General features: G+C 39.6%; 1 protein-coding gene across 9 annotated transcripts in view; it reads right to left on the bottom strand.

The window, feature by feature from the left end:
- TRIP12 (thyroid hormone receptor interactor 12) overlaps positions 1–17,083 on the bottom strand; it is a 65,355-nt gene that overhangs the window by 15,833 nt on the left and 32,439 nt on the right. For 3 of the 9 annotated variants that reach the window (XM_018568363.1, XM_018568358.1, XM_018568362.1), the window contains 13 exons: positions 16,586–16,703; positions 16,272–16,428; positions 8,666–8,819; positions 7,182–7,410; positions 6,175–6,293; positions 5,749–5,953; positions 5,409–5,509; positions 3,893–4,067; positions 3,642–3,783; positions 2,562–2,753; positions 2,169–2,320; positions 1,690–1,847; positions 2–74 (listed from right to left, as the gene is read on the bottom strand). In XM_018568363.1, coding sequence (XP_018423865.1) covers positions 2–74; positions 1,690–1,847; positions 2,169–2,320; positions 2,562–2,753; positions 3,642–3,783; positions 3,893–4,067; positions 5,409–5,509; positions 5,749–5,953; positions 6,175–6,293; positions 7,182–7,410; positions 8,666–8,819; positions 16,272–16,428; positions 16,586–16,703 — 1,975 coding nt within the window. Of the gene's footprint in view, position 1; positions 75–1,689; positions 1,848–1,950; positions 1,958–2,160; positions 2,321–2,561; positions 2,754–3,641; positions 3,784–3,892; positions 4,068–5,408; positions 5,510–5,748; positions 5,954–6,174; positions 6,294–7,181; positions 7,411–8,665; positions 8,820–16,271; positions 16,429–16,585; positions 16,704–17,083 lie in introns of all 9 variants that reach the window. The other 6 variants (XM_018568365.1, XM_018568367.1, XM_018568364.1 and 3 more) reach the window with 4 other exon arrangements.

Genomic DNA, 17,083 nt, shown 5'->3' with positions numbered 1-17,083 from the left:
CAAGGACTCGTCAATCTCTTCATCTGAGCCATCATCATCACTATCCTCATCATCTTCCCTCACTCTGCCGTAGCCTTAAAAACAAATGAATAAAAGTGAAACACAATCTAACTGGCAATCTTGACATTGTATAGTCATGAAAATGTTAATACAAATGTGAGCCTGTCCACAACTTTTACAGCTCTGCACTTGAAAGGAACATGAGGTGATGTGCAGATTATTCGGCACTAGCACTTCTTTAACCCCATTTTTATTGAAAACATTTTTAGTAAGTTACAAACATTAACTTTCCTGGAATTTACCCCACGCAACCCTTTCCAATGTTACAATAGTAAACAAAGACTGTGGCACAACATCAGCTCCAATATACAGTAGGTATATTATAGTAATCAAGAAACCAGTACAGCAAATAAACATGGCACAACGTATTCAGACCTAGCCTCATTGTAATATTGGATAAGCCTTTATAGCGTATTAGGTTTGTTGTATCTTTAAGTGCTTTACATTGCAACTCTTTTTTCCAGACAGTGTTCAGAATGTTTTTTTCAGCCGATGTCCATAGACACAGCGTGCAGCCGGCCACGCCCCACCCTTGCAGTCACAGCTTGACTGATGGCAGAAAGAGCCTATGGCTCCTCTTCTCTCAGTACCCTCCCCCGAAACCAGGAAGTTCAGGGAAACTGGAGTATCTTCCTGGACGCAGCAGAGGAGACAAGCATCTGCAGGTAAGTGCGGGGGGGGGACAGGGGGTGTTAGGAAAGTGCTGGGTGTTTTTTTGCACGGAGTGCATTTAGGGCAAAAAAACCCCCAGCCTTTAGTACTACTTTAAAGTAACCCTGTCACGACACCAAAGTTTGTCAGGTAAAGCTTACCTGTATATGAAGAGAAGGTATACTTACCCTTCCTGCGGACAAACAATGAGTTGACACAGAGGAATCCTCCCCTGCAGTCTGGTGGGAAATTGACACTTCCAGATGTGTCAATCTCTTGGGTTCCCCCCCACAGATCTCTTTGGTTCTTCCTGATGGCCTATACTTAAAAGGCATCTGAAGATGTTGGAAAATAGCAGTAAAAACTGGTGGGAGCTGCAGGGGGACATAGGATATTTAAACTTCTGGAGGTTTTAGTTTGCCAGTGGAGTTGAGGGGGGAGATTTCTTAAGATCAAAGGGGAGTTTGGCAGCAGGAGGTGGATGTATCCCCTTATTTTACAACTATGCCAACAAACTTTGGTATAGTGACAGGGTCCCTTTTACAGCCTAGTTTGAGGATTCTATAAACAATGGGTGTGAACTCCACAGAATAAAGCCTTGTATGCACAGATGCACTACCACTTGTAGTAACGTAATAAAAGTGCCAAAAAGCAAGTGAATGTGCTGATGGCAACCAGATTCAAGCTATTTTTCTAATTAATGTTAAATGACTAGTTACTGCCTCTGACTGAGGTGTATTCATAAACAATATTTTTGGCACATATTTCTGAGGTGTGTTGGCACTTTCTACGTATTATACACAGATCTGGGAAAGTACAGTATGCAGTAAGAGTCACAGGAATGAAAAAAAATCACCAATACATGAAATTCTTTTCCATTTACTCATAAATGCATTACCAACAATGTAATATTTCCTACTTTTAAAGCAACGTTTATAGCTTTATATAAGAAGTAACACATGTAACCTGAGGACTTACCTCTGACCACAAGATATCTTTCAATTGCTTGCACAAGAGCCAGAGGGTCAATTTTTACAGGGCCTCCCTTCCATTGCTTAACATTGGTACAGTCAGGATGTCTCTGAAGCTGACATTTCAGCTGATGGGTATTGAAAAACTTCAGAGCCTGTGACCCTCTAAAAAGATTTAAAAACGTTAGCATTGCCAGATATTTTATCTCAATAGTTCTAGTTTTACATTTTTACCAATATGAGCAGGAAAGTAATAGGGAATGGCAACAAGTTTACTCTACAAAGCAACAAAGTCATACAATAATGCAGTAACCCAGTACAACCAGTATACCCGTGTTCATCAGAGTTTCACAGATAGGTGCCCAGTGTTATTCCAGTTTATTTACACTACAGAATTATTTCTACGTTGCTTCAGCTATGACATTTAGAGGGGGCATTTATTTAATGCGTAGGTTGCTGACGCTTATATTTTAGGGACATGCATACCTGCTCCCTGTCCCATTTCCACTAGGAAAATCGTGCACTTTGACTGGGAACTGCTCCATCTGACTGAGGCAGTTGTTCATCTTGTGTACTAGTGCCAGCAAATGGCCACTCTCTGTTGGATCAACTCTTCCAAGTGGCTCGTCTCCAGGAAGCTGCAAAAGAAGACGGGGAGACTTAATCATAAATTATTTCTTTCGTTCTAGCTGTAGCAGTTAACAAAAAAACAAACATTTCATTGAACAATCTCGCACAGTATTGCAGGCAATCAGCCTCTGAGATCCTGCTAAGTTTAGTAGGATACGAAGGGGAAACCTTGATCAGAGCACTCTAGGCCAGAGCAGATTGAAAAAAAAAATACTGGAAAGGTATTCATATGGCAAGTAGGTTACTTACTGGGGAACCAAAGAAAACATGCAGGAATCTCTTCAGTCGGATATCTCTGCTTACAATATCCTTTTCACTTTTGGATGTCAGATACAAGAGTAGCTGCTTCACAAACCCACTGTGCTGGATTTCAAAGGAGGAAACGTCCGACTCCGAGACAATGCTACGGATTTCAACAAGGCACTCAACACCACCATCCACCTGCAATCATGTGTACAAAAGGAAAAAGGTAAGTGTAAGGAGATGGTGCAAATAGAAACCATGAACAAGCAAAACAGTTAAGCACAACAAAAAAATGAAAATAAATTTTACAATAATAAATAAGTGAAGAGTCCAATCCATTGGTATTGGTCATAAATGCTTTGCAATAGTTGTTCCAATATAGCATTCGTTACCCACAATAACTGAAGAGTAACTTTTCCCATCTGAAGGTCCACTACAAGGTTGGTAACCTTTCCAGGACACCTGAAATAAGCCTTGAGCATTTGGTGATAGCTTAAGGACAAAGAGGGTGTTATCCAAAGACTGCTATTATAAGAACTCATTATTCCCATAATTAAACATGAAATTGTCCAAGATCTAACCAAAACATTTTTTGGGATCCAAAAATGTGTGGCATAAGTCATTTACATTATACATTATACCCCGAGTCACGTCTTTGGAATTTCCCATGTTCACCACATGCCCCTACACATTAGTCACACAAGTGTGGTTGCACACAGACGGTATTATTTGGGTAGTTTTTTTTAGCCTTACAAGTTCAATGTTTGTATGTTCAGCCATGTGAGCAGTACACTGACAGCAACTCTATACCTGCCTGTTGCAGACTCTGTGGTCATAGTCAAAATGTTAAAATAGACTGAGGGGCAGCTAGCTTTGCAAGTATGCAATGCAACAAGACATAGGCAATAGAAACCGCATGTAAAAGCAAAAAGCTGAACATATCAGGGGTTTCATACGGGGTGAGCAAGACAAAATTTTCGCTCATCTGCAGGCTGGAAACAGCATTCTCAAACCACTTGATCATTACGCAACCACGGCTTGAAAGGATTAATAGATTTCACATCCTGGTTAGTGGCGTTTAAGTACCTGAAGATTGAGCTGTTCTGTGGCGTTGCAAAGTCTCTGTAGCACATTAAGTGCAGGATTGCTGCCATCCATATTCTCAGAACTAAAATATCTTTCCACAAACTTATGTGCCTGCTCCTTTATCCAGCCACGTATCCGCTCTCTGTGTGGAAAGAAATACAGGGTGGCAAAAGTTAGACATGACATCATACCTGGCTGCTGAAAAAAGGATGACACTGTACAATATCTTAAGATTTAAAGGTCTGCTGTACCTGTTATTAGAGATGGTGTCTTTGGAAGCTGTTCTTGCCAACCCGCTTACACCTGCTGTTCTAGCTGGCTCGATGTTGTTGCTATTTGACTGTGTGCTCAACCTGCCCCAAGTTTTAGGGTTTAAGCTGGCCAAGAATGAGGATTTTGGAGACTGTGTGGCTGTTGGGCTTTTTGCTGAAAATATTATAGAACACAAATATAAAAATAAACCAAAAACAGAAGTCCACTCAAGCCAAAAAAAGAAGGTACACAAACATGTTAACAGTTTTAGCTACAAAAATGTCCAGTGTATGATTTCAATACAATGTTCACGCATGGAGAGATTAAATTGCTCACCTAAATCTGAACTTCAGGCAGATATGCAATACACCAAGGTATTCAATTTTTTTTCCTAATGCAAACAGTGCAAGCACCAACATTTGTCTCCAGCCCCTTGCAATTCTTTACACAATAGCACTCAGTTTGGTAAAAGGGAAAGGCAGGACTGGAAGCCAGATAGCTAGGCTGCAAGTGTATGTGCTGACAAGAACATGCTGATAGGAGGAGTTAGCAGAGGAATGGCTTTATCAGCTTAAAGCGCTGCGCAAACTGTTGGCGCTATATAAATCCTGTATAATAATAATAATCAGTGTGCTGCTCCTTCACTGTATAGTCAGCAGGCTTGGGGTTAGAGAAAGACCACTGTAGTACTTCTACATTGAACAGAGTAAGTGGTGTAATCCTGCTAGCTAAGCTATCTAAAAGGTCAGGATGGACAGAAATCAAAATCCTTTGGCAGGTACAACAGCTCTCATAAATGCATTTCATCTGTGTATTTAGCAGTCTGCCTGCAGATCATTTTTTAAGAACAACTCTGGTTAAACAATTTTTATAAACCCCTGCAGGAGGCTACCCCCACACTGCAAGGATTAAGGGCTCATCTTTGTCTAGGTGCTAAAAAAAAAGTTATATTCACCAGACCACCCGTGCCAGCTCCCTGCTTCTGTAATCACTGAAGTGCGTCTCCTCCACTGCACAGATCGAATGCTCCTGGCGTCCTCATGTCTATACACAGTGTATAGAGCGTGCTGACACCAAAAATCTTTATACCACTGCAGCAGAGAGGGAAAAAACGCACGAGACATCGATCTAAGAACAAGCCGACTTGGATGGCCTGGTGAGTATAACTTTTTTTTAGCACCTAGACACAAACGAGCACTTACCCTTGCAGTGCTGGGGTAAGCCAGTTCTTTAACTGGAAAAAGGGTGATGTTTCAATACAGCTGTCCCAACAGAATATGGAAGCTAACTTAAGTGTTTATATTGTATTATTGTAATTTATAATATGAAAGAAAAAAAAAATCAACTTATAACTCTGAAGAGAAAAAAACAAAACAAGAAAAGCACACTGATACAATTGTTAATTTACGTCATACAATGTACAAAAATGTAGATCAATTCTACATGTCTGTGGAAAAAAATAAATCAATAATACATTTTATAACAGAATAAATAAATCAATGTGTAAATGTGTACCTTGATTGTCAGCTTTGTCTTCATCTCGAGGAGGGGAGTACTTTGGCCTCCTTGGCCCACGTTTAGGCAGTCTTTTTCTTTTAAGGACATCACTAAGTCGCCTATTGGACAACACATATTGGAAATAGATCATAAATCCCCCAAAACCACCCCAAAAAAACAAAAACAAAAAAAACCCTCCACACAACCCTTCTTCTCAACATGTCATTGCTCAAATCGCTGGTCTCTATAGGGTGTGAAAACACCAATTTATATCTGCTTCTTACTCACTGAATACAAATACAACAATTTCACCGGCTCAATTTGCAAGTTAGAAAAATGATAGCCAAGTTTCTCTCACCCTTGTGGGCTGAGGTCTAGCGAGTCATCTCGGTGCTGGAGGCTGGGTGAACCAAGGTCAGCAGCTGCATTCCCAGCTGCACTACCAGTTCCAGTATTGATGGTCGCACTACTTGATATAGAGCCAGAGCCATTGGTGCAGACCTTTGGAGGGCTTGTTAGCAGCGTCTCAGATTCAGCCAAGTTCTTCACTTGGTGCATCACACCTGGGAAATGACACAATGTTCAATACAAATGTGCAAACACACAACACTTACATTGATACGAGAGTGAAATGGGGGGGGGAAAGCATAAGCGTGCCATGATGCCAACCTGGCATTCATTTTTTTTTTTAAATGCCAAACATTCAGTAAATATTCATAAACATGTTCCAAAACAACACATGCAGTAATATGTATTCACCAAAATTAAATGAACTTTTTAATACCTTCTCTTCTGAAATACACGCTGAATATGTCTGGTAATTTCTGCATTAATATCTCTGCCATCTGAAGGGCTCCCACCACAATTTTGAGGTCTTGACTTGACAACATAGAAGCAATATGACTAAAAGGGAAAAGAAAAAACGTTTACATACACGGACACATTATTACACACACAGCTACTCTATGTACAAAACCAGAATTCAGAAAGTTGTTACTTGTAAGTAGGGTACTCTGATTTCATACATATCTAACCACCTCTGAAAATAACTCCTTCATCCCGATATACAAGTTATCAATAAGATGGTAAAGGATCATTGAGGAAAAGAGTAATAATAAAAAAAAAAAGAAGTGGATTTTCCACAGTAGTCAGGGATTGCCATACTCGGCATAAGAAAAACAGCAACTGGAATAACATTGGCTGATACAAGCAACAGATATTTTTAATCTATGCTCATTATTAGAGCACTCTATTGGTTTAGTGCTCGTTCACAATAGGGAGTTCCACCAGTGAGTGTTGTATTGCACACTGCCGGTTTACATTTGTTTGTTTTTCATTTTCTTAGTAGTGTACAATGTGCACACTGCAACCAGGTCCATAAACATCAATGCAGTGAACTGCCGTGTGGTGACATCCAGTGTGACGCGAAAAAATACTGCGTTTTGCATTTTGTAGCAGCGCTAAAGAAAACAATTGTGTAATATGTGTTCTAGTGGTGACCCGTGTGGTAAAACCACCACTGTATGTGTGAACGGCCCGTACAGTTGTCCTTCCACTTTTTCAAAATTGGTATCCAGGCGAGTAATCAATCAAGCATGTCTTTTAGTGTGCGGCCCGTTACAACCAGCTGGTAAGGGCAGCATTTTTTGTGAGAAGGCGAAAGTTTAACATATTTAAGAGCTAATGATCTATTTAAAAAATAAAAGCATTGATAGTCCTAAGAGGCACAAAAATGCATATCGATTTAAGTAAACATTGAAGAATAACGTCTGCTGGAAATGTGCTTCCTACCTGGACACACCGTGGTTCTTTAAAACATCTTTTAGGAGCTCAGCATCAGCAAAATAAATGATTCTAAGGATTGCTCTAAGGCACTTGTGTCTGACGGCAGGCCCCGCAGAGGAGCTGTACACTTCATAAAGCACTCCAAACAAGGTCTTAATAAAAGATTTGGCCAGCTCTGGGTCTTCTTTCATCAGCTGCGCTCTGGCGTCATCTCTTTTTAGCTCAGAATGTCCACCTGGAAGCAAAGCTACTCGGTTAGGCCCAGTGCAGCTAAATTAGAATGAATATTATGATCACACACACACACATATACAGTGTTGTAGAAGGTGCAGCCTCATGGCAAAGCAGTCACCCAAGTAGTGTCATGGATGGGTTTGGCTGTATAAAAAAAACTGGCCAACCAAACACCATGGCATGTTAAGCAATAAGTCTTATTACTCTGCTGCCTTCTTTGCTCTATTTTATTGGGCAGTGAAGGTTCTACCCCACTGTTAACAGTTGGTGAGTGAAATGACAAGGAAGAGAATTTAAAAGAAAGATGATTAGAGGCAATTACACATATTAGATATATATAAATATATCTATTATAGATCTCTATCCAAATCTCTCTCTTTCTCTCTATTCATCTGTATCAAGATATCTAGAGCTGTGATACTCGGTAACACTAACAGTGAATCCAAATGTATTTTATCTTTTTTTGTTTTGTTAAGACTTTTTTTGGCAGTGTATAATAAAGCAGTGGGTTTTTACTTTACCTTTACGTTTACCTTTACTTTCGGTTATAAAACATATCAAATAAAAATGCAGGACAGTAAGAAAACCATATGTAGCTTGGTAATGGTGCATCATTACTCTATCTGTCTTACACAGGTAGTGGTGATGTAGGGGTTACTGTCCACTTCACAGTGGGAGGATGGAGAGGAGATGGTGATTGTGCAGAATAAGAGAGGGAAGGTTAAGGGTTAATATACAGGTCAGAGACACAGGATGGAGATTAAATATATAGGGAGGAGAGGGGTAGTGAAGGGATTCAAAAAATTCCACAATCGATTAAAACCCTCATCCATTGATCTGCATACTGCCTACGACCCTTTCATTTATGTAGTCTTTAGTCATAAATACCAATTCCTTTCCTTCCTGCAGTATGAGAGGAAAACGAGGGCTCTCAAATAAAAGTACAAGTGTTTACATTTGTGATCATTGTTATTGATCATCACAGGTGATCACAAGGTACAGAGCCACTCTGCTCAGTTGTGTATATTTTACATGGTGTCCAATGACAGCTCACAGATCACACACAAGCACATTGGCTGCCTGTGTGTGTTCTGAAGCACCGTTTATAAAACAGCACTCCAGAAATACAAGTCCACTACTTTGCCATTTGAAAAAGTACAGCGATAGTGAAGTGGCTAAAAAAGTGGAACAGATCAACGAGGAATTAAAAAAAAAAAAACAAATAAAATAGACATAATGATTTGGCAGATACTTACTAGTGTTTGCATTGGCTAGAGGGTTAGGTTTTCTCTGAATGGCGCGTGCTGTTCCGGTATCCTCGTTGATTTGCTGCATAGAATTAAAATCAATAGTATAAACACGCCCCAGTGTAGACAAACTTATCTCATCCTCACCAACCTGATGGGCTGCCTGAGAACACAGATATAAAACAGAGAGATAATCCTTGAATAGAAAACACAAAACTTCATCACGCACAATGTTAGGATCTGTTTTGTCCTCTTTGGGTGCTCATAAAAAGCTCCACAGTTCAGCTCAAATGCCAAGTGGCAAAAAAAAAGAGAAAGAAAATCTAAAATAAGAAATGATGATGTAATGGAAAACCAAGAGTTAAAATAAATTATAATCCCAAAGAATTACAGTACACATCAAGCTTCATTTCAAGTGCAAACCCTTTAATTACATCTACTTGGTAGATTCACCACCATCTGTAGTGGTTCACCAGTCTTACTTCTGGCTGTGTCTCTGGGGCAGGAAGTGAAGGGACATTTCCCCAACTGTAAAAGCAGCAAAAAAAAAAAAAAAAACTAGCAGGGCTTTTAACTCTTCCCTACTCTATCCAACATGCAAAAAATCCTACAGTTTTGGCTATACATACACATTACACCCCATCAGATTTCACTTCACTTCACTGTAGTCATGTAAATTGGTTGCTAAGGAATTACTGCTACAGTAATGTGAACTTCAATAACGCTAGGCAATTAGCATTTACAGAATGAGGGGTCTCTCTGCGCACACTGAGAAAATCGTGCATATTTTTTTTTTGTATTTGAGCCTGCAAAGCATTGCAAACGCTTGTGCAATGCTCCGTCTCCTGCATACTCTTCCTACCAGCTCCTGTCCATACCAATGTAAAGACTTTCAGCTAAGGGATGACAAAGTATGAATTGACTACAAGCATGGTAATGTCTGCAGTGGCAGGTGGGACTTGTAGTCCCTTCATGCACATCGCCTGTCAAAGGATGAGTGAATGGATGATGTGCTGAATTCAAATATTGACAGGAACCTATGGGGAGATCAACTCCCTTAAATCAAGTGGTAGAGATGTGGCGGGGGAGGGGGTTGGGACGGTTCTCGATGTGACCATGTTTCAGGTTACATCTGGCATATGCATTCATAGCCAAAGCATCCGATAGGTGTTCCAAATACAGCCAGGTCAAAAGCAAATAAGCATAGTGTGGTAAATTGCTCTCCACATGTGTATAAATTTTGTATTCTGACTGTATAGGGTCAATATCTGCTATGACATTTTATTTCAGGGGCCTATATATTTTTTCACCATCTTTGCATACAGGCCAAGCTGTCCAGACTGCAGCATATGTATTATTGTTGTTCTACTTTAACAGTTTCCATTATTTTGAATTGGGGAGGTTGCAGAGTTAAAGCCGTTTTTGACAACTGAAAGCCATTGAGCACTGCATGAAGAATCCAAGGAACCATCTGAAAATGAGCTGCTTATCACCCACCTGCATGTGTGCTGTCCTAACCATCAAAAATGAAACCTCGCACTACTTACAAACAATACCCTTAATGCAGAACTTTTGCCATTTAGCAAGTCCTCTCGTGTGTTAAAAGTGGTTTATTCTTCACTCCCTGTAAAGTTGCATCTTTACAACATAACCCATTGAAGCTGCAGCAGCTATCTTGAGCTTGCCTGTCCGAACAACCTCCATTTAATCATCTCTTCTGATCTGTACTGTCTTTGCCCCCCCTTCAAAGCTATACACTTCTCTCTGCCATTATTTTATCAAATGTATAAACTGGTCTTTAATATTATGGTTTCCATTACTTTTATTTTACACAGGGTGCTTCCAGCATTTACAGAATGAGTTTGTCCTGTAGGACGATCTGGCCATTTTATTTGTTGTTATTTGCGATTGCCACGCATCAGCGAGTCTGATCAAGTTGGCAGACCTGCTGGCCATTCACTCCAAAGCCGTACGGGACGTGTCTGGACTAAGCCAAGTACAAACGTTTGTGCATTATTGGGGCCACTAGCTCTGAGGTACTTTGAATCTACTCTGATGAGCCTAAAGTTACACACACATTGGCTCTGGAGCATTGACTGCTTATTGCCATACCGCTATACTCAAGTTGGATATACAATGCAGTTCGTTTTCTACCTAACTTGGCTGTCCTACCACATTGGGTTGTGATTCGGTTCTTCATTTGATGCCATATCTATATGGATATAATTTGTCATATCAAATACACAGCAAGCTGCCTTTGTTCATCACATAGTGAATGAACACTTTTCTTGAATGAATATCTATATTCATATTTCACTTGATCAGCTCCTGGTCTACTGTTCTGGACTATAGGTTTTTGTTTCCTCAAGTAAGACGTCACTGGAATATGAAATTCTTTATACTATATTATGTTGCAACAGGACTGCCTTATAATCCTGTCTGATCAAATTTATTTACGATTTATCTTTTATCATATGAATGAGACGTGTGTCTAATTCATGAATTAGCCAAATCTTCCTTACGTTTTTTGAGCTTGAATTACATCTAATACTATATGCAGGACATACGCAGAGGGTTTTTATTATCACATTTTTTAAAAATTATATTTGATTAAAATGTTATATTTTCTATAACATCTTTGTGTATGTATTGATTCCCAAGGAGTATATCCCTATGGGGGTTTCTTCTTTCTAATGTATGTTTTTGTGTTTAATACTCCTTGGGAATATTTATTCATTTGGATTACTTTGGTTTCCCCCTAAACGGGGACTCGCCACTACATCATTTAATATTTACAGAATTAGCTGGTCTTTCTAATAAGGAAGTCGAGCTATGACTGCTCAGATTTTCATCCTGAATCTTTATAGATTTCATATGAGCGGGAAAGGGTGCATTATGAGCACAAGATAAAATATTAATATGTAATATCTTATATTTACTAGACTTTCAGCCCTAAACATAAATATATACATACAAAACATTATACACTGCCTTGAAATCCAACAGGCTGTCCATATAATGAGGAAATTAAAATAAATTGGAATACTTCTCTTTTCATGTGTGCCTTAATACATGCATACTGTTGAATGCGTATTTACTGGGTTTAATATTACCCAATGATCTATTACAGTCATCTATAGCAGTGAGTTTAAAGTGACACTAAACTCAGGAGTTACCCCTTAAAAATACATTCAAGTACCTTGGCTATTAACAAAAGTCTACCTTGTTTGTGCATCACTCGGCACCAATTCAGAGATGGTTTGAGTATCTACAGCTGACACTGTCCTTCCTTCTGGAGGGTGGCTACTTTTGTTCCCCATGGTCCCTGTGTGTTGTTGTAAAGTAGCCACCGCTCCAAGCTTGCTCCTGTGATGGATTACAATCTCAATACAAATTGGTAAACTAACATGATTGTAGTGTATCACAGGAGTGAGCTTGGAGTGGTGGCTACATTACAACACACACAGGGACCATGGGGGACAAAAGTAGTCACCCTCCGGAAGGAAGGACAGTATCAGCACCAATTCAGAGATGATTTGAGGATCTACAGCCGAGTGACACACATATAAGATACATTTTTGTTAATAGTTTAGGTACTTGAATGTATTTTTAAGATTTAATGCCTGAGTTTAGTGTCACTTTAATACTGCAGAACCGTAAGCGTATAAAAGGCTTGGACACAATCTATGACTCTGCGGGTGTTAGGATTACAATTCCTATGTTCTGCAAGTCTGGCCAGAAGGACATGCTAGAACTTGCATATCAAACCAGAGGCCATTTGGCCAAGCCCGGCGTATAACAATGGGGGAAAAAAAGGGGGACACCTTATTGGTGGAAAGCCTCATTTTGTGTTAGCTTAAAGTGACACTAAACTCAGGATTCAAATCTTAAAAATCCATTCTAGTACCTTAATAACAAAAATGTATCTTATTTGTGTATCACTCGGCTGTAGATCCTCAAGTCATCTCTGAATTGGTGCTGGCACTGTCCTTCCTTCTGGAGGGTGGCTACTTTTGTTCCCCATGACCCCCGTGTGTTTTGTAAAGTAGCCACCCCCTCAAGCTCGCTCCTGTGATGAACTACAATCTCAATACAAATAAGTAAACTAAACATGAGATTGTAGTCCATCACAGGAGCAATCTTGGGGCGGTGACTACTTTACAACACACACAGGGACCATGAGGAACAAAAGTAGCCACCCTCCAGAAGGAAGGACAGTGCCAGCACCAATTCAGAGATGATTTGAGGATCTACAGCCAAGTGATACGCAAATAAGATACATTTCTGTTAATAATTAAAAGGTACTTGAATGTATTTTTAAGATTTAACTGCTGAATTTAGGTTCATTTTAAGCTGCCCATTCACCAGTAGAATGTCATTCAAAACGTTTGATTTCAGGAGGTTGATTTTCTAATAGTGAATGGGGTCAAATTGATGATTGTTTTTGTAGTGAAGGAGCAGAATAGAAAATTTAAATTCCAAGGCTCTGTTCACATTTTGGCATTGCGTGGACGCGAGCCAAAGCACACGTTTGTTTAAGTGTGTCAAATGTGCACAAACACATGGTCAAAAAAAGCAGGAAGCCTACAGCTCAAAATGCTGGATGAACTTCCTTGCCGTGTCTGTCACGTGTGCAGCAGCCCATTGAGATGAATAAGCTGATGTGAAGCAAAATCCACCGTGTGGTCGCGCACCCCGTGGTGTGCATGAAGTGTGACCAGGGCCCAACAGTGAATGTGGTTTTTCTTCAGGAAACTCCAATCATTTCAAAATCGAATGTTAAAATCAAAAGTCTCTGATGACATTGAATATTCTGATAAGCTTTTCCCTATGAACATTCATACCTAAAATCTATGTATGGCAAGCTTTACAGATTGAAAAGAGAATAGCTTTATTTTAACCCCTTCGTGATGGGAGACGTACGCCCCGCCACAAAGTGCCGATATGACTGGCCACGTACACTGTACGTGACGAGTTATTTAAGGCTCTGTAATGCCGGTAATTGCTGATTCTCAGCGGTTACCAGTCATTAATGAATGTCTCAGTATTGAGGCATTCATTAATGAAATAGTTAAGCTTTTGTAAAAGCTTTTTTCTTTCATTAATGACACAATGAAGCCGTTACATGCAAATATGGGATTGCTGAATTGCAATCCCGAATTTGACAGCTGAAAAAAGCTTTTTGACAGCTCAATAGCCCCATGTTTATGATACATTTCAGGCACAGGAATATTACAACGTATCTCTATGCCTGAAATGTATCACTTCTGATTGTCTGGGCACGATAATAGACCTTTAGCAAGATCTGAATCTGACATGCTGTCAGGATCAGTCTCTAAGGTTATTATTAGCTGTTCCTAAGTTTGGAGCAGCCTAATAGCCAGAAATTGAAAAAGTTAATTTATCAAGCAGTCATAGGTGACTGCTTGATATAAACTGACCAAAAAAGAAGTGTTTTTTTTAACAAAGTGTAAAAAAAAATAAAAAAATTAGGAAAATAAAATTTATATAAAATTATTTTATATAAATATTTTTATACTATAATTATAAAAACATTCTAAAAAAAATAATCAAAACTTGTGAAAAAAGTGTTTACTTCTAGCTTTTTTCCTCATTTTTTAATATTTTATTCAAACTAAGTGAGGCGTTTGATCTAATTATAAAGCCCTATCTGTCCTCTAAAAAACAATATATAATATGTGTGGGTACATTTAGTAAGAAAGTATATTACTGCCATGGAAGAATCACACAGCAAAAATGTAAAAAGTGTGTCAGTCATTTATGAACAGAAACAGAAAACTAGCTCAGTCATGAAGGGGTTAAAAGCAATTCCAATGTTTTTAAATGTGAGTGTAATGGAAACAGCTTGATCTACAGCTTTATCAATTCATTGTAATTAAAAAACATAGCTTCTATGTACTGTAGGTAATTATGTACGTACATGGGGGCATCCACATTACTTATTACATACTCTGCTTCCTGCTTTGCATATGCTTTGGTATATAAAAAAAAAACAAAAAAAAAAAAACACTGCTGTACTTCACTACTTGTACTTATGACAGTTCTGTCAAACCACTGAAAGCAATGCCAGTCTCTTCCATGTCACCCACAGTTAAAAGGAACTATAAGGCGAGTGATTTCCACTCATAGTTAGAGCCGACCTGTGACAAAGAAGCTGTCACTTGAACTGTGAGCGAAATACATACCGTTGCTCGCAAACTTTCTGATCATCTCCCTTCAGAGAGCGGTGACTGTCAGTCATGGCTCCAAGCTGGGATTACCCTCTCCGATCCTCCAGCACTGAGTGGGGAAACGGACGGGGGATTGGCCGGGCACACCTGGCTCTGCCTCTAGATAGGCAGAGCCAGCTGTCACTCACGCAGCTGGGTGGATACAGACAGTATTGTCAGGATCCATCCCGGCTGTGGCAAACTCAGTATATAGCAGGCTACTGAGCTTTGGGTCATGGGAGGAGGTTAGTATAGGTCTTCCCATGACCCTAAAGAGAACTATGGGGAAAAACACTTACCCCACAGTTCTTTTTTATGTAGGAAGGTTTGGTGACCAAAGTAAAACAAGGTTCTATTAGTGGCTAATCAATGAATCTCTACATGTAACATACTAACAAGGTAAAAATCTGAAAAGACACAAAATTAGGGAAAAAGAAAACCGGAAAAAAAATGCACTTCTTGACAAGTGACAAAGACGATAGTTGTCCTTTAACAAAATATTGCAAAAAGCATTATGGAGTCATTTATAGCAATCAGAAATCAGCTTTCAGTACAATTAGACAAAACTGCCGCTAGGCAATATCTCAGTTGGGTTATTGGACCTCGCTGCTTTTTGGTCCAATATATTACACTAACATTTTCAGCTGAATGGTGAAGTGACAGTTAAAAATGTAATAAAAGACGTACTAAGTATCCATCAACACCCAAAGAGGACAATACATCACCCAATGTCATAACAGCGTAACAGCCTTCACACATACTTAAACAAGCAACTCTATGAAAAAGGGGTGCACAGTTACCAGCACAAAAAGGAGGCCACAGCAGACTGACACTTGCTAGCTTCCAAAAAAAAAAAAAAAAAGTCAAATTGCCCAAAGTGGGAACAGGAAGGGGCTACTGGGGGAATAACTTGTACTGGGCAGAATGATGATCCCAGGTACAGTGAAGCTGAACTGACTCAGCATCGGCATAAAGACCACTTACTCAAATCTAGCATACAGCCCCAATTCAGAACAGCACCTTCGATCGAAGGCTTTTTGCACAGTCGGTTCTATGACAGATCTCCTTTAGCTGTTATTTGCACACCAGTTTTCATAAATATATTGCACAGTTGCATATCTTTCTAACATGCATTCATCCAAGTGAGGACACAAAGAGCATACAAGGTTAAAAAGAAAAGGGTCAAAAAAACAGCAGCCGTAATCTTCAAATGACAGTCTAAAACTTTCAAGTTGATTTGCTGCTTAAATGGCTATCCAAAAATGTACAATAGCGTAATGAAACGGTCACCAATTCATGCAAACAAACGTGACTAAACAGACATTTGGAAGTGTTGCTTGGGGGCAAAGCAGGGACACTACTATGAAACAAAGAACTCATATTACCTCAATGATGCGACTGTCAATTCGACTGTATGGGTGCCAGAGACCGCGGTCATCCCTCCACTGCCAAATCGCCCCATCTGTATTTTGGGCATTTCCTTTCTTTAACATTGTGTCAACTGCAAATATTCCTTCCTTCGGTAAACATGGCATCAGCTCACTAGAAAATAGAATAAATGGTGCCATTCCAGAAGAGAAGAACCTATTAAATCAATTACCTGGACTCCAGCAGGGGCGCAGCTACCAAAGCCTAACAATTGATAACACATATAGAAACCATGTTCCATAGAACATACTGGATCAATTACAGAACTTACCATATGAGGGACGTGAGCTCATACAGCTCCTGGGGGCTTCGTGGGACCAGGTCAATTTGCTCCAGGCAACTACCATTTGAGGCCCCGCATAAAAGGAAGTGCAGAGTTTCGGCTATGTCTGCAGAGAGAAGGCAAGATGTTTTTTTTCTTTAGAAGATGCACAAAACCTGCAGTCGTCTCTCTATATTGGATTTTACAAGTGACATTTAACATTTTATTGTGAAAGGTGTCACCACAAATAATCACCAAGGCACTTCAAGATTTTTATATTTTTTTCTTCTATTTTCAGAGAAATAAAACTCAACTGAATAGCAATGGTGAGTGCAAAGGAGGCCATGACAATTTTAGTTCCCCATCAGTAGAAGTTAAGAAACTGCCTGCTCTGGAACGCTACAAAGCCAATATCACCCCACTTTAAGATAGAAAATAACAGCGCTCCCTCCAGCCTGTCTCCTCCGCTGCAGCAAGGGTATGTCCCTCGGCATCCTTACATCCTAT

This window comes from Nanorana parkeri, unplaced genomic scaffold, assembly GCF_000935625.1.
Source record: "Nanorana parkeri isolate BGI_ZX_2015 unplaced genomic scaffold, ASM93562v1 scaffold1176, whole genome shotgun sequence".
Lineage (NCBI taxonomy): Eukaryota > Metazoa > Chordata > Amphibia > Anura > Dicroglossidae > Nanorana > Nanorana parkeri.
The sequence above is the reverse complement of the archived record's forward strand: the minus strand, read 5'-3'. Positions and strand labels throughout refer to the sequence as shown.